This window comes from Amblyraja radiata, chromosome 7, assembly GCF_010909765.2.
Source record: "Amblyraja radiata isolate CabotCenter1 chromosome 7, sAmbRad1.1.pri, whole genome shotgun sequence".
NCBI lineage: Eukaryota > Metazoa > Chordata > Chondrichthyes > Rajiformes > Rajidae > Amblyraja > Amblyraja radiata.
The window spans coordinates 33,661,311-33,682,638 of NC_045962.1; the positions used below are offsets into that span (position 1 = coordinate 33,661,311).

The 21,328-nt window shown below is 43.7% G+C and overlaps 1 protein-coding gene across 3 annotated transcripts in view; it reads right to left on the reverse strand.

The window, feature by feature from the left end:
* The window catches only part of ccdc148 (coiled-coil domain containing 148), a 64,411-nt gene that overhangs the window by 2,548 nt on the left and 40,535 nt on the right, over window positions 1-21,328 (reverse strand). For all 3 annotated transcript variants that reach the window (XM_033024091.1, XM_033024093.1, XM_033024090.1), the window contains 8 exons: window positions 20,944-21,039; window positions 15,666-15,829; window positions 14,324-14,462; window positions 12,846-13,052; window positions 12,417-12,557; window positions 11,193-11,311; window positions 3,061-3,178; window positions 491-628 (listed from right to left, as the gene is read on the reverse strand). In XM_033024091.1, the coding sequence (XP_032879982.1) occupies window positions 491-628; window positions 3,061-3,178; window positions 11,193-11,311; window positions 12,417-12,557; window positions 12,846-13,052; window positions 14,324-14,462; window positions 15,666-15,829; window positions 20,944-21,039 (1,122 nt within the window). The remainder of the gene's footprint in view (window positions 1-490; window positions 629-3,060; window positions 3,179-11,192; window positions 11,312-12,416; window positions 12,558-12,845; window positions 13,053-14,323; window positions 14,463-15,665; window positions 15,830-20,943; window positions 21,040-21,328) is intronic.

Below are 21,328 nucleotides of genomic sequence, written 5' to 3' on the forward strand. Positions count from 1 at the left end.
GTAAGCTGGGTGGAAGGGAGTGAACTGCATCGACAGTGGAGTGGGCCACTGGAGGCCCTGCAACAGCCTGGAGCTTGGCTGAACCAGGCGCCAATCCGAGAGAGCGAGCACATGCAGCGGTGGAGCAGTGGTGGAGGACTCTTGGCCAGGACGACCCCACATTGCTGCCAGGACAACGGGTCTGCGTAGTCAGGTCAAGAACCTTGCACTTACAAACTGGGACTTGAAAATGGCACCAAAACAGTTGACTCTGTATACTGTCTCAGTGTACTACTGCCACACACTTGTACTGTATTTGAGATGCGTATCTAAGATATATCTAAGTGCTTGTGTATAGTGATACTCGTGCTGAACTGTATACAAAAATGAATTTAATCATAACTTCGTACGTGAGACAAATAAAGTACCTTGTACCATGTTAAATATAAATAATGGCTGTTTGTGCACCATTGAACAGCACTCCAATAAAAAAGATGTAATCACATTGTACCTGCTTATCGGTGTATGTTGACAAAGGAAATAGTGGCTTTTGGGGCAAATCTTCTTGTTCTCCAATTCCAAAGCGGGCTCTTGAGGCTTCTGTGTCACCCATCATCCTCACAGGATCAGGTTCCGCTGTAATAGCAAACTACAGAAACAGTTGACACATGAGCTGCAATTAGAAGTCTATGATTTTGTATTTGTTTGATAACGTATAAATATAAAATGTAAAAAAATGTATTAAAATTATAATTGAAAATTGTCTTGTTGGTATTTTTTATTAACTGAAGTTCTTAAGTATTTTAATTAGTTTTAAAATAACAAAGTCATATTCAAATTATGGATACAATGGAGTATGGAATATGCAAGCTCTCAGTCCACTGAATGCATACCACTTTGGTTAGGGTATATAATATTCATTCAAGGTTCCCAAAGCAATCTGTGATGTCTGACATCAAAACATTATGCCTGACATCAAAACATTAACCACAAAATAATATACTTCCCTCATTATTAGGCCAAGGGATACAGCAATGCTCTTCCCATTTCCATGTAATAATTATAAAAACTGCTGGTTCATAATCGCCCATATAACTGATCATCATAGCTGCTATCCCTAACTACTCAAGTCTCAGTCTGAAGAAGGGTCTCAACCCAAAACATCACCTATTCCTTTTCTCTAGAGATGCTGCCTGACTCACAGAGTTACTGCAGCATTTTGTACCTATCTTTGGTGTAAACCAGCAACTGCAGTTCCTTCCTGCTCAAATCTATCTGCTGCTTTTGATTCAGTGAGCCTGCCAGTTAATCTCAGTCTCTTTCCTAAGAGGTGAACTTCATCTAGCACCATGATTTTTCCTACAGCTCAGCGGTAACATTCAAGTGAGGCCAACAAACCACTGTGGTCTATTTAGCCACCAACAGAGGCCATTGAATGTAAACCTATTTCTGAACAAATTCTTGTTTGCTTTATGCAACAAAAATTACACAGTAAAATCACTTATGGTTGTTAATTTTGGATTTAAGACTGCTAACTAGTGGAATGTGCTGACAGTGAAAACACTGGAGGTGTTTTAAAGCCTGGTCCCAACTCAATAGAACTGCAAGCGAGAGACAGAAAACAAATGTTAGATGTAGTTCCAGTGGTTCAAACTAAATAAACTCGGTCTGGGTTGACCTGGCAAGACAAATGTGGAGCTGGGAATGATTTGTGCTTCTCCGTATCCTTGATCATTGCATTGAAAAGGTTTATTACCTAAAATATGCAGACTCTTAAGCCTCCCAGTGTTTGGGCCTCGTAAAGTTGAAAAAGGACAGAATGTTGACTATTTTCAGAAAATTCTTTTTTGGCAAGTTGAAGTTGATCTTGAGTTCAATATTTTGCGATTGGTCTAATTTGCTGATTTCAGCTGGTTTAATAATAAAGTTACAAAACGTGGCAGTTTCTTTACTTATGTTAACAGAAAGTAGCAGAGAAAGGCTAGGGATGACATTGTTTTCCACACAAACTAATTCACAGGCTAACATTTGCCATTTAGATTCCATTGAGTAGAATGACCACAGGTAAAATAATCAAAGGACTATTGTTCATTAAAACTGTCATCAGTCTTAAGAGTAGAATAAATTAACCAGGATATTTTAGAATGTTTTAAATGATAGATAAATGATTCTCATGTTCAAATTAATCTATTAACAGTGCTTCACTGATTTGGATGGTTACAAAATTAAAAAAAATATATATAATCTTATACTCTGTGTGAGACATTGTTTTACAGTTCTGAAATGGAACAAGACACACAAAAAAAAGCACCGGGTATTCTGGTGAGGCAAAAATTTTGTTTTAACATCACAGATTGTAACAACACCACCGCCTGCTGCTGAAAGACTCATCCATGCCTTCATCTCCTCCCGACTGGACTATTGCAACTCACTTCTCCTTGGCATCAGCTCCACCTACATCAACCGACTCCAACTGGTCCAGAACGCAGCCGCCCGACTCATCACCCACACCAAATCCTGGCATCACATCACTCCAGTCCTCAAAAAACTTCACTGGCTTCCCGTCTCCCACCGGATCACCTACAAAATCCTGGTCCTCACCTACAAAGCCCTCCACCATCTGGCCCCCACATATCTCATTGACCTCCTCTCCCCCTACCAACCCTCACGGTCCCTCAGATCCACATCAGCCGGTCTCCTCTCCATCCACAAGTCCAACCTCCGCAGTTTTGGGGACAGAGCCTTCTCCAGGGCAGCTCCCAGGCTCTGGAACTCCCTCCCCCAACTGATCCGCAATTCCGTGTCCCTCCCCATCTTCCAGTCCCGCCTCAAGACCCATCTCTTCACCTCTGCCTATCCTTAGCCCCACGTCCCCGTCCCTTTTCATCTGTGCATTAATTGCCTCATGCTGTGTTTTGTATTGAATTCTGTCTTTACTTTGTGTACTAGTCATGTCTCTACTATTTATTTTATTCCCCTTACATGTTTTTCCTATACATGCTCAATTTTTGTAAGGTGTCCTTGAGACTCTTGAAAGGCGCCCATAAATAAAATGTATTATTATTATTATTAGATTTGTACCTGTTGCCAGTATGCATCAAGATATTTCTGATGTTCCTCTTCTTCCTGCACTTTCTTCAGAATGGCTGTCTTCTTTTCTTGAATGCGTGTCTGCAACATCTCCTGTCTGCATTTCACTCTGTCAACAATTAAACATATTGTCTATGCTTATCTATCTATTTTAAAATCTTGTTTGTTTGTATATATGTGTGTGCGTGTGTCCCCGAAATACCGCCAAAACGGTACACAATAGCGCTACAATTTTTGGCCAAACTTATTCACATTGTCCTGGATGTAAATGAAACAAGTTTCATTCAGATTGATGGTATATTTTACAAGTTATTGGCATTTAAAACCGATGTGGTGGAGAAAACGGGGCTGGCGGTTTACATCGAGATCCTGGGGAGGTGAGGAGGGAGCATGGAGGGATTGAGGGAGATAAGTGGGGAAGGTGAGGAGGGAGCGTGGGGGAGGAGGGGGATAGAGGGAGAGGAGGGGGAGCGGGGGAGGTAGGGAGTGGGGGATAGAGGGGGAGGAGGGCAGTGGGGGAGGTGAGCAGGGAGAGTGGGGGTGGGATACAAGGGAGTTGAGGAGTGGGGGTGGAGGGGGATAGAGGGAGAAGAGGGGGGTAGGGAGGGGAGAGAGGTTATCGAGGGAGGGAGAGAGGGAGGGAGTGACTGAGGGTAGGGGAAAAGAGAGGGAGGGAGAGATGAGGGAGGGAGTGGGGTAGGAGAGGGGAAAGAAGAGGGAGGGTGAAGAGGAGGGGGAGGAAGTGCTGGGGGATGAGGAGGAATGGAAGACGATAGGGGTAGGAAGAGGGATGGCAAGGTAATGGAGGGGGGGGGGTGAAGAGAGAGGAGAGGAGGGAGGGGGTGAGGGGAGGAAGCAGAGGGTTGGTGGAGAATGGGGAGAGGGAGTATAATGGCGGAGGGGAATAGGGGACTGAAGAGGGAGAGTGAGATGTGTTCACATTGATCTTATTTTTTACAAGTTATTGCCATTTTAAACTTTAAAAACGTCAGCCGTGCCTGTGCAGTTGGGGGCTATGGGTGAGTGGTGGAATATTGCATTGGAGGAACAGGGCCCAACGGGACCCACGGTCTAGTGATCTCTTAATAATCCCATGGTGGAGGTTGTGTTCAAAGATAAAATAGTCCGGAAGTGGACTGAAATGCAGATTATTATGTGAGCAAAAGCAATGAGAGTAAAAAGCAGCTAATTCGTAAAGTTGGATCATTAATATTTACTTCTAAGAAATGCAATTTTCCATTCCACAATGCTTTTGCATTTTTCACAAAAACCTAAAGCTGGATTTTCGTTATTCGTGTGAATTCACTGTTCTCTTGGTACATTTCTTTTAGTTTAAACATACAGCACAGAGACAAGCCCTTCATTCCTCTGAGTCCATGCCGCCCAAAGATCACCCGTACACTAGCTCTAACCAGTACACTAGGGACAATTTACAGAAGACAAATAACCTACAAACCTGTACTTCTTTGGAACGTGGGAGGAAACCAGAACACCTGGAGAAAACCCACGTGGTCACAGGGAGAATGTACAACATCCGTGCAGATAGCACCAGTAGTCAGGATTGAACTAAGGTCTCTGGCGCTGTAAGGCAACAACTCTACCACTAGGCCACAGTGGCATCCTGCCTGCAGGGTCCTCCAGAAGAGAGAGGGCAATACAGTCTCATATTGAACTCGAGGTTTATACAGGGTGTAGCCAGATCATGTACCTCGTAATGAGCAATGGATATCGAAGGAGGATCAACTAAATAAACAATTACAAGCAACAAAGCATAACTGGAGCAAATGAGAGACAAAAAACAACAGATCAGATCAGACATCCAACCCTCATCACATCCCCTGAGGAAAGAGTAAGGATTACCATCCAGCCAAGTTCACCTTTGTCAATTAATGAAACCTAAACTGCAATATTATTTTAAATTTAAATTGATGTAGAACATTAAAGACATTCATCATATCGAAGGAGATATTCAGGAAATATATCAAAACAAATGTTTAGATCTTATTTTTCCACTGCTTTGGCAAATCATGTTTGTTTGAAGCAAATCTTTTAGTTGAGAAACATAGGTCAAACTATACGTGATCGAAAGAACTGTGAACATTTTGTCAGGAAGAGGTCATCTCAGATGAGATCTAATGGTTGGTATTTCTTACTATTTTTTACTGTGCTTTGGGCTACACGAGAATCAAGAGTGTTTATAATGGGACAATGAAATTCTTACTTGCTGCAGTTTAACAAGCCCATAAATGCAATAACACATAGATAAATATATAATAATCCATAATACATTAAATGAATAACTGTAATACCAGGTAATCATTATAGTGCTCCAGCCTAGTGGAGTTCATGCTGAACTGGCCTTCTCTTACTTCATCCTGTCTTTTCATCCCTAGCCTTTGCCCAACAATCTGCCTATCAAAAAATCAGTTTGCCTGTATTCACCTATTACTGGCCATGATCTGTCTGCTCCTCCTCTTTTCCAACTTCCTTTCACGTCCCCCTGCAATAAGTCTGAGGAATGTCCTGACCTGAAACGTCACCTATCCATGTTCTCCATGGATGCTGCCTAATCCACTGAGTTACTCCAGCACTTTGTGTCCTTCTCTTACTTCATTTGTATACAAATCCCTTCTTGTGGTGTGGTATTATGCAACAAATGTTATCTGGACATAATGGCCATATTATAGCACAGCATATTTTCAAAGTACTCTAAACAATTGAACCATTGTTTGTATATCTTAGATGTGCTTCACTGTGGCTTGGTTACATTACCAATCAGCTGCTCTGCTGGATTTCACATTGAGATCAGGAGCCTGCTTGTGATGGGTAGTACCAGCCTCCAATTGCTATCTAAGACCCTTTTGCCAGCTTTAAACAATAGATCAGATTTGGCAGCAAAAATAACAGTAAGATTCACAATGTTCATTTTAATGAGCTCAGAAATTCGATAGAAACTTCCAGTGATAGAACAGGAACAGACAAATGTGATAGGCCTTAAATAAGTCGGTGGGGGTGCTGCAAGCCAGCAGCGTGTTAGTTTTTTCTACTTTTTTTGTTTTTTTTAGTAGGTTTCAATGTATGTGTTTAATGTTTCTTTGTGTGTCTTGTGTAGGGGGTGGGTGGGGGGGTAAGGGGGAAACCGCTTTGGTCGCCTCCTCCACGGAGAGGCAACTTTTTACGTCGCCTCCCCTGTGGCCTAACATCGAGGATCGGTGCGGCCTTTCCCGGAGACGTGCCCGGGGCTTCAGCTGCGGGTGCATCGTGGACTCTCGTCGCCGAGCGGGCGAGCCCTTTCCGGGGCTCGCCGGAGGGGAGCGCTCCGTTCGCTGGCCCGGGGCAGCCTGAAGCCAGCGCGGCATCCTGGGCCTGGGATCCCTCGTTGGGGACCCGGGAGGAGAAGTGCTCGGACCGCCGGCCCGCGGCCAACTTCTACCGCGGGCACGGCATGGACTTACCATCAGGAGCGGGGTCCCTCGCTCAGGAACAGCTTCTTCCCAACTAGCAGCTTCTTAAACACTACAAATCACAAACCAAACTACAAACTGCCTTGGCTGCAACTAGGGACTTCGGGGGCTTTTGTTTTTGCAATAATATATATTTTTAATTTATTTAACTTTATTTTGTTTATTGTATTATATATGTGTACTGTGTTTACAGACCTGTTATACTGCTGCAAGCAAGAATTTCATTGTAGACACAAAATGCTGGAGTAATTCAGCGGGACAGGCAGCATCTCTGGAGAGAAGGAATGGGTGACGTTTCAGGTCGAGACCCTTCTTCAGACTGAATTCAGACAGAATTCAGACATTCCTTACTACACATTACGTTAAACCAGCATCTGCAGTTCCTTCCTACACATACTAAGAATGTAATTGTTGTTTTCATGACATGTGACACATGTTCAGCCCATCAAGTCTGCATTCACCATTACGCACCAAGTTTTACACTAATATTACCCTCATCCATTTATTTTCCCCACAATTTTAACCAGTTCTCCCCAGATTTTACCCCTCATCTACACATTTCGGGGCGATTTACAGTGTCCAAATAACCTATACATCTACATGTTTAAGAAGGAACTGCAGATGCTGGAAAATCGAAGGTAGACAAAAGTGCTGGAGAAACTCAGCGGGTGAGGCAGCATCTATGGAGCGAAGTAAATAGACAACATTTCGGGCCAAAACTCTTCTTCAGACTTATGTGAGGGTGGAGGGGGGGGGGGGGGGAGAGAGTAATGTGAGGGTGGTGGAGTGGGCTGAGGGAGAGCTGAGAAGGGGAGGAGAAAGTAAGGACTGCCTGAAATTAGAAAAGTCAATGTTCATACCGCTGGGGTGCAAACTGCCCAAGCGAAATATGAGGTGCTGCTCCTCCAATTTACGGTGGTCCTCACTCTGGCCATGGAGGAGGCCGAGGACAGAAAGATCGGATTCGGAATGGGAGGGTGAGTTGAAGTGCTGAGCCACCGGGAGATCAGGTTGATTATTGCGAACCGAGCGGAGGTGTTCAGCGAAGCGATCGCCAAGCCTATGCTTGGTCTCACCGATGTAGAGCAGCTGACATCTAGAGCATTCGATGCAATAGATGAGGTTGGAGGAGGTGCAGGTGAACCTCTGCCGCACCTGGAAAGACTGCTTGGGTCCTTGAATGGAGTCAAGGGGGGAGGTAAAGCGACAAGTGTAGCATTTCTTGCAGTTGCAAGGGAAAGTGCCCGGAGAGGGGGTGGTTCGGGTGGGAAGGGACAAATTGACCAGGGAGTTACGGAGGGAGCGGGCTCTGCGGAAAGCAGACAGGGGAGGAGATGGCAAGTGGTGGGGTCACGTTGGAGGTGGCGAAAATGACGGAGGATTATTTGTTGTACGTGACGGCTGGTAGGGTGGAAGGTGAGGACAAGGGGGACTCTGCCCTTGTTATGAGTGGGGGGATGGGGAGTGAGAGTAGAGTCACGGGGTATAGAAGAGACCCTGGTGAGAGCCTCATCTATAGTCGAAGAGGGGAACCCCCGCTCCCTGAAGAATGAGGACATCTCCGATGCTCTGGTGTGGAACACCTCATCCGGGGGGCAGATGCGGCGTAGACGGAGGAATTGAGAGTAGGGGATGGAGTCCTTACAGGAAGCAGGGTGGGAAGAAGTGTAGTCCAGATAGCCATGGGAGTCAGTGGGTTTATAGTGGATGTCGGTCAGGAGTCTATCCCCTGCGATGGAGATAGTGAGGTCAAGAAATGGTAGGGAAATGTCGGAAATGGTCCAGGTGTATTTGAGTGCCGGATGGAAGTTAGTGGTGAAATGGATGATGTCAGTGAGTCGTGTGTGGGTGCAGGAGGTAGCACCAATGCAGTCGTCGATGTAGCGGAGGTAGAGTTCGGGGATAGGGCCACTGTACATCTCGAACAAGGATTGTTCGACGTACCCTACAAAGAGGCAGGCATAGCTAGGGCCCATGAGCGTGCCCATAGCTACGCCTTGTATTTGGAGGAAATGGGAGGAGTCAAACAAAAAGTTATTAAGGGTAAGGACCAGCTCCGCTAGACGGAGGAGAGTATCAGTAGACGGGGATTGGTTGCTTCTCCGGTCGAGGAAGTAACGGAGGGCTTTGAGACCCTCCTGGTGGGGGATGGAGGTGTAAAGTGATTGGACATCCATGGTGAAGATGAGGGAATAGGGGCCTAGAAAATGGAACTCCTGGAGTCGACGAAGAGCATGTGAGGTGTCTTGAACATAGGTAGGGAGTGATTTAACCAGGGGGGATAGGATGGAGTCGAGGTATGTGGAAATAAGTTCAGTAGGACAAGAGCAGGCAATGAAGTCAGTGATGGTGCTAGAGATAGTGGCCTGGTGCTCGTCTGTGGGGTCATGGTCCAAGGATAAGTAGGAGGAGGTGTCTGAGAGTTGGTGCGTGGCCTCAGCCTTGTAGAGATCAGCGTGCCAGACTACCACGGCACCTCCCTAGTCGGCGGGTTTGATCACCCAGTCTGGGTTGTTACAGAGTGAGTGGAGGGCTGTACATTCAGGGGGGGTGAGGTTAGAGTGACACAGGGGAGTGGAGAAGTTGAGGCGGTTGATGTCCCGCTGGCAGTTTAAAATAAAAAGGTCTAGTGCCGGAAGATGGCCATGAGGGGGAGTCCAAGAGGATGGGGTCCATTGGAGATGGGAGAAGCGGTGATCAATGGGGGGCGAGGACTCCTTCCCATGGAAGAACACTTTGAGGCGGAGGCGACGGAAGAAGAGCTCCACATCGTGGCGGGCGTGGAACTCATTGAGGTGGAGACGGAGGGGAACAAAGGTGAGGCCTCTGCTGAGGACAGACCGTTCAGTATCAGAGAGGGGGAGGTCAGGGGGGATGGTGAACACATGGCAAGAATGGGGATTGGGGCCAGAGGAAGGCAGGTGAGTGGATTGAGGACGAGGCGATGTCTGGTGGGGGGTGGTCAGGGAGGGTGGGGGTATGTGGACCATAGTGGGGGTGGGGATGATCTGGGGTCACATGGTTGGAGGGGGAAGGGGAAGACCCAGTGGAACAACCGCTGAGGTTCCCTAGGTTAGGGGAACTAGCACTAGGACCCAGCGAAGTCAAATCCCGAGGAGTTGGAGTCTGCAGCACTCTTTCTCCAGCACTTTTGTCTACCTATACATCTACATATTTTGGGGATGTGGGAGGAAACCGAAGCAACCAGAGGAAGCAAGAAGTCACAGGGAAAATATAAGATTCCATGCAGGCTGCACTTGCGGTCGAGAATTGATCTGCGTCACCGGAGTTGTGAGGCAGTAGCTACACCACTCATATTTCTTCATATTTTAATTAGTGTGACATTTTAAAAAATAGACTGAAATATGATTTCTTCCACCCTTTCTTTTAGAATCTTCTATCACTCCCTCAAGCCAATTTTCTTTCCCTGATTAATGATCTTTAGATCTGAAATATGAAATATATTAATTTTTCTGCAGTTGCACTCTGAACCGCAGAGTATTACCAACATTTCATATTTTTATTTTTATTTTCCTCTTATTTTACTGCCCGTGTCTGATTAGACTCTGAATACTTGGTAATACTACCCTGTTCAGACTTACACTACCCAACTCATTAACAGATTTTTAAATCAGATCGGTTAAGGGGATATATAATTGCAATCCCAGTTCATGCAACCTCCTTATAATGGGCACTGCACTTTATTAAAATGTGGCTGCCATAGCAAAAGCCTACAAATTGTCATTGGGAAGTGAAAATGTAATGAACTATGCTGATTAATCACAGGTGTCCCCACAATTCTCCTTCATGGCTACAGCATGAATTACAGGAGTCAATATTTTATATTTTGCCTTGTTTAGACATAAAATGCTTACCTTATACTTTAAGATTTATTTATTACTTACTAAGGCTCATCCCTTCTTCACTAGCAAGATGTTATTTGCACTGGAGAGGCAAGCCCCCTCCACAGCATACTTGATTATTAAAGAGCCCTCCATTTCCAATTTTGTGGAAACAACATCATGTTTTCCACTCTAATTGGGCATGTATTCTGGCAAATTTACTTATTTTTTCATTGTTGTATCAAAACAATGTTGCCATGTCTCTGGACAAAAATGTGGCGGGGAGAAGAAAGGAAAAAGGAGGAGGAGGAGCCTGAGGGCTGAGGGTGAGATAGGAAGTTCTCCACGCCCACCCCCCATCAGTCTGAAGAAAGGTTTCGGCCCGAAACGTTGCCTATTTCTTTCGCTCCATAGATGCTGTTGCACCCGCTGAGTTTCTCCAGCATTTTTGTGTACCTTCGATTTTCCAGCATCTGCAGTTCCTTCTTAAACACAAGTTTATTTGTGTATGTGACAAACAAACTTGACTTGACTTGAAATTTAAAATATGTCATAGTACAGCACAAAACCAGACCCTTTGGCCCACCTTTTCCATGCAAACCAAATTGGCTTACTGAGCTAGTCCCACTTGACTGCATTTGGCCCATGGCCCTCTAAACCCTTCCTAACAATATATTTATCATTCTGGCTATATCTTTTTTTTAATATATCGTGTGTTGTAGTTCATGACAGAGGAAATAGTCTGTAGTTTTGAAAAGTAATGGCAACCAATACTGTAAGGCACCATTTAACTGTAGGATTTGCAATTTATCCTTACCTCTCCTTGTCCATTTCCGTTTGGTTAGCCATTTCACATTTCAGTTCATCCAGACGCATTTGGTATCTTTGTTCTAACTGTTCCCTCCTACGTTGCTTCTCAGCATAGCACTGCTTTATCTGCAATGTGATTTATTTTTAATTTTAGGGAGTTTAAGTAACATTTTCTTTACAAAAAATTGGAAAAAGGCAGCATTAAATCGATTCTGAAGAAAAATAATGAGTGTCTCAAAAATGTGTGTTGATTTCTCGTAGAAATAGTGTGAAGGGACCCGACCCGAAATGTCACCTATCCATGTTCTCCAGATATGCTGCCTGACCCGCTGAGTTGCTGTAGCACTCTGTGTCTTTGTTTGGATTTCTCCTTGTTCTTTCAGTATGGAAATGCAGCACGATAAGATATACCAAATGATGGGGACCAGAAACAATGCCAACCCGTGCTGGATTACAAATAGATAAAAACTACTAGATTTATCATTATTGATTCCTTACACAGTTATCAGCATTGAAGTATACATGTATAGGTGACAGGTAAATAGAACTGGGCTATACAGTCTCCCACTGTAACTCTTCATTTCTCCTCCATGGCTACAGCATGAATTACAGGAGTCAAGTACAGTGTATTACAGGAGTCAAGTGTATTTTTGCCTTGTTTAGACATAAAATGCTTACCTTTGACTTTAAGATTTATTTATTACTTACTAAGGCTCATCCCTCCTTCTACACTGGCATGACATTATTTGCACTGGAGTTGCAAGCCCCCCATAACATATTTGATTACTAAAGAGCCTCCCATTTCCAATTTTGTGGAAATCAGTATCATGTTTACCACACTAATAGGGTCAGTCAAATAACAGTATATATTGTGGCAAAATTACTTATTTTTTCATTGTTGTATCAAAACAATGTTGCCATATCTCTGGAAAAAACATGAAAAAAAATTGCAATGTAACAAAGCATCAGAATTATATTAATCTGTCTGTTTCAGTCTCTCTCAATTTTCGTACATGCCATCCTCAATTCACTTGTACGTAAGATACATATTAATTCTCAATGGCTAGTAAATGTTGTGATTGTTTAAGTCATTGAGGATCGTATAGCAAAGAGCTATGTGAGAAAGCACACTTAAATCAGCTCTACGTGTCATTTTCATGCCACCAATTACAAAAATGGGAGCAGGCAACAGTGCTATGAATTAACAATTTACAATATACAGATCGCTTACCATTTCTTTATCAATAGCTCTACGGCACATTTCCCTTTCTGCTTCTTTTTTACATTGTTCTATTTCTCTCTCTGCTTTTTGGGCAGCAATAGCAGCCTCCAGCCTTGCCATTTCTTCTTGATGCGCACGCATTTGTTGAACCTGGAAAGAACCAACACTGTATTAATGATACTGTTAGGATATACTAAAGGTAATGATATGTATCATGTTAGAATAGATGAATAGATACATGGAGTCATACAGCAGGGAAACAGGCCCTTTGGCCCAACTCACCCATGTCGACCAAGACGCCCCATCTAAGCTAGTCCCATTTGCTTGCATTTAGCCAATTTCCCTGTAAACCTTTCCCATCCATCAATATACGCTAATTCCTCAGTTTAGCTCTGCAACCACATTTTAATGCCTCTGCAAATCAATATTTCTGCTCACCTTTTGATTTAATTCAGCACAGATTTCCTGCTGTTTCTGTCTGTCGTGGGCTTGTAAAACCTCAACCTCATGAGCAATACAGGCTTCAGCAAATATCATCATCGTCTTTATCAGCAAGTCTTTCTTGTCTCGGGCCCAGCTCTGAATTAGAATTTTCCGCTGCTTTCTCTTATATTGAAAGGCATCCCACAATCTCCAGTGATCAATCTGGAACAAAAGTTTCATGATTTCCTCATAATCTTATCTTGCTAATTGATATTATTCTAAACTGTGCTGCAAAAAAATTTATAATAAATGGAATATATTTATGGGTTACTAAATTACCTGCAAGTCAGATAATTAGTTAGGGTTGAAGATGGTAAACATAATGACTTGCGTCACCCAGTATCAGAGGACAGACACGACTACAATAATATGATCTTACTTCCAGAAGAGCTGTGTCATTCCAGCAACTTGAAATTTAGATTTTTATATGTCATGCTAAATAATATCAAATTACATTTGTCACATTTGTCACGCACTCACCAGACCAAAATTGCTAAACTTTTTTTGATGCTAACTTCCACTCATCAGTGTTGAATGAATTAAAAAACTTCCGCAATCAGAGCTGGTGGGCACTTAAGAAAAAGGACTTGAGGCAGGGGATTTCATTCATCAGATTTCCCAATGCAGAGGCTCAGGGGAAATAAATTATGTCTTGGTTATTATCATTAAATGTCACAGACCATTTAGACCACTGCTACACCACCATTAAGTATGCCTATTGCTCCATCCCTCACCCCGATTTCCGCCAGTCAGATCATCTGTCGGTGCTGCCAGCTTATAGACAGAGATGGAAGCAAGAGGCACCAACATAGAACAGTGCAGCACAAGAACTGGCCTTTCTCATCTGCCTGTACATGATGCATATCACTATTCCCTGTACTCATTTACCTGTGTTTACCCATATCCTTCTAAACCTATCATATCCATGCATCTGTCCAAATATCTTTTAAATGTTGTTATTGTACCTGCTTCAACTACTTAATCTGGCAGCTTGTTCCGTATACCCACCGCCCTCTGCCTGAAAAAGCTACCACTCAGTTTCCTCTAAATCTTCCCCCTCTCACCTTAAACCTATGCCTGCTAGTTCTTGATACCCCTACCCTGAGAAAAAGACTGCGCATCATTCACCCCATCTATTCCCCACACCATTTTATACACCTCTATGAGTTGACCCCTCAGCCTCCTGCACTCCAGGGAATAAAGTCCAAGCCTGCACAACCTCTCTCTCCATGGTTCAGGCCCTTTCCTGACAACATTCTCGTAAATCTTCTTTGATCTTTGATTTCAACTCCATTCCCAGCTAGGCTTTGGTTGGAAAGTTGGCAATTTAAGGAACTCAAGCAGTTACATACTGCTTATGTGAACAAATAGAAACTTATTTCGAGGTAACATTTTGCAACCCATGCACATCTTCCTCTATCTAAATGACTCACCGTATCTTGCTTAGATTTATGTGGTAGAAACCTCATCATCATGTCCAAGTAAAGCATGTTTCGATTATTTGTCTCGTGAGAATACAGATCTGCGATGACTTGAAAAGTCCAATGTTCTTCTTCATTCCAACCACAATACCTGAGAGAAGACATGCTAATCATCATAAACACAAAATGATACCGGAACTTAACGAAGTAAAACATAATGGACGTATAATGATAAATAGGGCCAGAGGAACAATAGGTAAAAATTGCCATGGAGAAATTTCCACAGTTGTGCAGCTAGTAGACAGCTGCCACACAGTGACAGAGATCTGGTTTCGATCCTAACCTCAAGTGCTGTCTGCTTGGAGTTTGGATGTTCTCCCTGTGATCACATGGGTTTCCTCCAAGTGCTCCAGTTACCTCCTGCATCCCAAAGATGTGGGTTAATTGGCCTCTGTAAATTGCCCCTTGTGTGTAGGGAATGGATGCGAAGGTGGGATAACATAGAACTAGTGACAGTGATCACTGGTCGGTCCTATACAAGATGCAGTACAAAACTGAGAGCAATGTAAAAGGGGAAGAGATCAGTGGAATGCACCATGCTGTCAATTTGTAAATAATGGTTGTTCAAGTGCATGACCTTGCAATTTCCAACTTATAAACCTTGAGATTGATGCTTGTTTGCTGGGAGGCAAATAAGTGCAATTGCTTACCGATTAAATTAACTCTTGGATTTGCACGAGTTACTGGATTCCCACAATTGTAAGGCATCACAAATATCATGCATTCGCAAAGATGTCACGCAGATGTATATGAGCAAATGATTGAGCAAATACCACGGATAAAATAAATATAAGCTTGATAAATAATAAAAAGATTCTACAAGAAGATTTTATAGTACACATTGCAAGATGCAGCATGCAAGCAGGTCTATGAGCCCATTAAGTGCTCCAATAGTCTTGCCACTTTATTAATAATTCTTAAAATGCATGACTATTTTTAATCTTTTTATTAGAATACTTAAGAGATTGTCAATATCTGTGAATGACAAAGACGTCAAGAAAATTCAATATTTTGAAAATTGAGACAGCTGGGTTTCCACCGGGTGCTCTGGTTTCCTCCTACACCCCAAAGATGTGCGGGGTTGTAGGTTAATTGGCCCTCTGTAAATTGTGCCTCGTGTGTTGGGAGTGGATGAGAAAGTGGGATAACATACAACTAGTGCGAAGGGTGATCGATGGTCGGTGTGGACTCGGTGGGCTGAAGGCCCTGTTTCCATACTGTATCTCTAAAACATAACAGGAAGATTATTTGTGGACTGCCTTCATAACTCATCCTTTGAATATTTGTGAGTTACCTGTCTGCAAATTTAAGTTGATGATTGATGTCCTCTAGCTGAAATTTATATTTCGCATTGAGATTCTGGAACTCCTGCAGGACAGAGGCCTTTAAATCAGGGTAGGGACATTCCAAGTAATGCACATCCTCTGGAATTTCATCAAGATGATGGGGAATTTCTTCCTAATTGGATGTTAAAACAGGAATAGTGTTACTTTTCTTCCTTGCAATTTTTCACTATTGTAATTATGCCCATGTCTAATAATGTGTGAAATAATATCATTACCATTCAATCTCCATAGATCTTGTAAATGATGGTCGAAAATTGCAAATCTTTGCCACATCAGAGAGTTACAATTTCTGGTAAATCTTTTGAAATTGCCTAAAATATGTTTGCAGTTATATTTGCATATTGATATGAACTTTTTGTATTGAATGCTAATGTTCACTAATTTTTTTCAGTCTCTTACCCTGCTGGAGATGCGATTACTTTCTGGATCATATCTCCAGTCACTCTGTGGTCTAACATCTTGGAGCTGGAGGCCTCGCTCGGGACTGACTTTGAGCCCCACCGTGGGGAGTGGACTTGACATCGGAGCCGATCCCTTGCCTGGGATCAATGCTCCAACCGCGGCCTGAGGACTTTACCATCGAGAGCTTACAGTCTCAGGAGACACCGTGGATGTCGGGAGCTCCAACGACGCAGAAGATTCGACAAGCTCCACCCGGGGTCCGATCGCTCGGCGCGGGGGAGCTGAGATCCCCTGATGCAGGAGTGATCGCTCTGACGAGGAGGGCCCGAACGCTGCCAGCTACGGGAGTAAGATCGTCCCGTCAACGGAAGGCTCGAGGCCCCCGACAGAGGAGGGAAGAGATCAAACTTTTTTTTCGCCTTCCATCACAGTGAGGAATGTGGAGGAGTCACTGTGGTGGATGTTTATGTTAAAATTTATTTGGTGTGTTCTGTTGCTTTTTATTTGTAAGACTGACTTGGCAAATGAAATTCCTCATATCTTGCAAAACATACTTGGCTAATAAAGTATTAGCTAATATTGTATTGTATAAAGTATTATTGTATTGTATTGTTTATAACACATTGGCAAGCTCGATGCTAAGATTTCTATGCAGTCACAGAGACTAGGTTTATTGGTAAATTTTTTAATACATATGGATTTTAGCAAGGCCATTTTAATGCCAGTTTTTGCAAGTATTTGTTTATTTGCTCAGGATCAATAACGTAACAGGCATGGATAAAATAAAATAGATTGGCTGTGAAAAAAAACATTACCCGATGATTAACTAATGAAGTAAAACTGCAGCCTCACAGCGCCAAAGACCCGGATCTCTCCTGGTCAATCCTGACCTCAGATGCTGTCTGTCTGGATTTTGCACGTTCCTCTGTGACTGCGTGGGTTTCTTCCAGGTGCTCCGGTTTGCTCCCACATCCCAAGACATGTGGGCTTGTAGATTAATTGGCCTCTGTAAATTGCCCATAATGTGTAGGGAGAGGGTGCAAAAGTGGGATAACATAAAACTAGTATGAACTGCTGACCGATGGTTGACGTGGACTCGGTAGGCCAAAGGGCCTGTTTCCTTGCTGTATCTCTAAACTAAACTAAACTAAACTTATTTAGAAATAAGAAGAGATTTCAGTTTTTTCTCTGGGTAGGTTGTGCACAAATTCAAAGATCATCTTGAAATTGTTACAGGAGTTCCAAATATGTTAGCACAATTTCTACAACTAAATATTGGGAGGGTTTGTACTTTGTAGATGTCAAAATGACTTTATAAGGTGTTTTGTTACAGCATACAAAGCCTTTGACAAACCTATACAATTGGTGCTGCAGTTATTGTAGGTGTCTCACAAGTCCAATGACCTGGACTTAATTCTAATCTCCAGTACTGTCTGTACAGAGTTTTCAGCAAATCAGTGACCTGTTTGATTTCCCTGGTTGCTCTGATAAGACTGCCAAATGTAAAAGTGTGTTGGTTGGTAAGTTAATTTGCTATTGTAAATTACCCCCATGCAGTTGGATGTAGGGAGAAGCAGGGCAGTGTTAATTTCCATGTGTAAAAGAATAGATTATAAGAAAATATGTGGGGGAACAAGATTGATGAGATTTCTGAGAGACAGAAAAATCCTGATAGGTTGAGTGGCCTCCTTGTAGTTCATAAAAAAAAAGAAATATTATCTAGACACAAGGAACTGCAGATACTGAAATATTGAGCAAAACACAAAATGCTGGAGTAACTCGGCAGGCCAGGCAACATCTTTGGAGGGAATGGACAGAAGGCCTTTCAGGTCAGGACCCTTCTTCAGACTTCAGACTGAAGAATCCCCAACCCAAATTGTTGCCTAACTATTCGCTCCACAGATGTTGCTTGATCCGCTGAGTTACTCCAGTAAATTGTGTTTTGCGCATGAAATATTATGTACCTGTTCAAGTTCATATGTATTTCCAAGTGTATTGCTGGTGAAAAAATTGGCTAAGGTAATGGTACTTGATGCCAAGAAAAATGGTAAATGTTCTATCTGATAAGAATGGCCAATTTCTACCTGAGAAGAATGACCAATTTAGTCTGTGCCAGACACTAATGTGGCTCAGTGCCTCATTGCCTATTATAATTCAGGGTACATCTGAACATGACTTCCTCAATAGACCAACCCTCAGCTGCTAGAGAAGGGTCCTCCACAACCACCAAAAAACCTAGGTATTTGCCAACAGCTTGCCTTCATAGGTCAAGCATCATATCTCTATGCTTATAAAACTCTGATCTTGGGGGGGGGGGGGGGGGTGTGGGTTGGGGTGTGGGGGTGGGTGTGGGTGGGGGGGTGGGTGTGGGTGTTGGTGTGTGTGTTTGTGTGTGTGTGTGTGTGTGTGTGTGTGTGTGTGTGTGTGTGTGAGAGATCGATCACATCTTCTCGAAAAAACGACGTGGCAACGGTAATATTTTTACATATTCCAGTGGACATTTTACCGTGGATTCCAAAATCGCCTTATCTGAAAACGTCAGGCTTTATTTCTCGAGTTATTGCTGAAAATGTTCAAAAATCTCACTAAACTTTGAATTTAAAAACGACTGCTTTCGCTGATGACGCCACAATGGGTCTGCTCCCCGTGCCGTTCTTCCTCGCGCTGCGAGTGACGTCACCCCCCCCGACCACTCCCCACCCCCCCCCCCCCGGTTATTCAAAAGACGCAGAAAGAACTAGCAAGTCGGGCCCTGTACTCGCCCCAGGTTGGCGCATGGTGGGGAGGTTGCTGCCGCAGGCCGAGCCCGGCGACTGGATCTGGGCAGCAGCACAGCCTGGAGCTGGAGTGAGGGAGTATTGTGTTCGGGAACCAGCCCTACCCTGTGACGCCACGCGCCCCTCCCCCATCCCGCACTCCCACGCCTCTGTCCTCTGCCTCTGTCCCTGCCCTCTGCCTCTGCCCTCTGTCTCTGCCCCCGCCCTGCCTCTGCTTCTGCTCTCTCTCTGCTCCTGCCATCTCTCCCTCTCCCTCCCTAGCCGCGCCTACGTGTTGGGGGCTATGCGTGAGTGGATAGGGCGGGGGATGGAGTAAAAGGAGCGAATGAATAATATTAATATAATATCAAGGGGGGTGGTTAGTGTGCGTTTGTGGGGGGTGGTTAGTGTGTGTGTATGTGTGTGGGGGTGGTTAGTGTGTGTGTGACACTGCAGGCCGCCCCCCACCCCTGCAACCACGCTTTGAGGGGACGAGACCCAACGGTCCCACTTGGTCTAGTAACTATCTTGTCTGATCTTGTATATTTATTTGTGTGTGTATTTGTGTATAATCACATCTTCTCGAACAAACGATGCGGTAATGGTAAAATTTTTACATATTCCGATAGAGATTTTCCCCGTGGAGTCGCCTTATCTGAAAATTTCATGCTTTATTTCTCGAGTTATTACTGAAAATGTTCAAAAATCTGACAAAACTTTGAAAAGAAAACGACTGTCTTTCGCTGATGACGTTACAATGGGTCTGCTTTCTGCCGTCTTGCTCGTGCTGCGAGCGACGTCACCCCCCCCACCTCTCCCTCCTTCCCCCCATTATTAAAAAGAACGCCCGCCCGCCGCCCCCTGTCTGTCCCCCCCCCGCTCCAAAAGACGCAGAAAGAACGAGCAAGTCGGGCCTTGTACTGAAGCCGTCAAGTTCTTGGGTCGCTCGGTCGGCTCCTCTCTCTCCCCTTTCACCCCCCTCTCTCCCTTCCCCCCCCTCTCTCCTGCCCTCTCCCCCCCTCGATCCCCCCCTCCCTCTCTCCCCCTCCTCTCCCCTCCCTGGCCTCTCTCTCCCCCACTCTCTCCCCTCTTTCCCCCCCCCCTCCTCTCCCCTCCCCCCCTCTTCCCCCCCATTCCCCCCCCTCTCTCCTCCCACCCTGCGTGCGTGTGGGGGGTGGTTAGTGTGTGTGTGCCCCCGCAACCTCCTTGGTCTAGTATAATATAAAAGTGGAATGTTTAATTACAACTTTTAAAAACACTGGTTAGACTGGCCAGGCTGCACTTAGGGTATTATGTGCAGTTCTGGTTGCTACATTATAGGAAAGGTTTGGTTACTCTGGAGATAGTTGAAAGGAGATTCGCTAGAATGTTGGATTGGAGGACTTTAGTTTAGATTGGAAAAATTGGATAAGCTGGTCTTGTTTCCCAGCAAAGGCGGCTGAGGGGTGAACTGATTGAGATATATAACAATGTGAGAGGCATAGACAAGGTAGATAGTCAAAATCTTTTCTGCTCAAAAATAGGAGGACATCAGTTTAAGGTGAGAAGATTACAATTTAAAGGAAAATTAATGGGAATATTTTTATTTACATATAGAGTGGTGATATCTGGAATTCCCTGCCAGTAGAGATGGAGTCAGATACATTCACTATATTTAAGAGACATTTAGACAGGCACTGGAAAAGGCGAGGCATGGAACTACAGGAAAAGGGAATTATGGAATGTCGGCATGAATATTGTGGGCCTTTTCTGTGCTGTGTAATTCTATGACTCCAGAACTCTATCTTAATTAATCAAATCTGCAGCATCTCATATACATGATGGCAATGATTGAGGGGAAACTGCTTCCATATGCTCTGAATTAGCAAATGATTGGTTGGAAGGATGTGCCATCAACCAAACACATAACGTGCTCACAAAACATGACCTTACTACAAGTTCTCTCCAACTCTTCTAATATTGAAAAGAGCTAACTGTGAAATCTAAATAATAGATAAAGGTAGCTTCCTGCAATCACATGAAGATCAAAAATCTGCTCATTTTTATTTTTTGAAAATAAAACCTTTACCTCTAATTCACTATTTTTGATTTCTTCTTCCAACATCTGTCTCTCTTGTTCAAGCTTGTCTGTTATAGTCCTTTGTTGTTCTTTCACATATTCCACCTAATTTCATTGAAATTTTATGAATATTGTTTCATAAGCAACTTGATAACATCACACCAAGACAAATTAGGCATTTAGGGACTGAATAGCGCAAATAATTGTGCATCTCCATAGATCACACAACAAAAACAAAGTTCAATAAATAATAAAAACAATATAGTGCAAAAACAAAACAAAGCCCAAAATCCTTAGTGCAACCCATGCAGCGCGGAGTTTAGTTCGAGTTGGTAGTTTTAATTACGGCCAATCAACCCTGGCATTGACAGTTAACCTTGACCATTGTGGAATA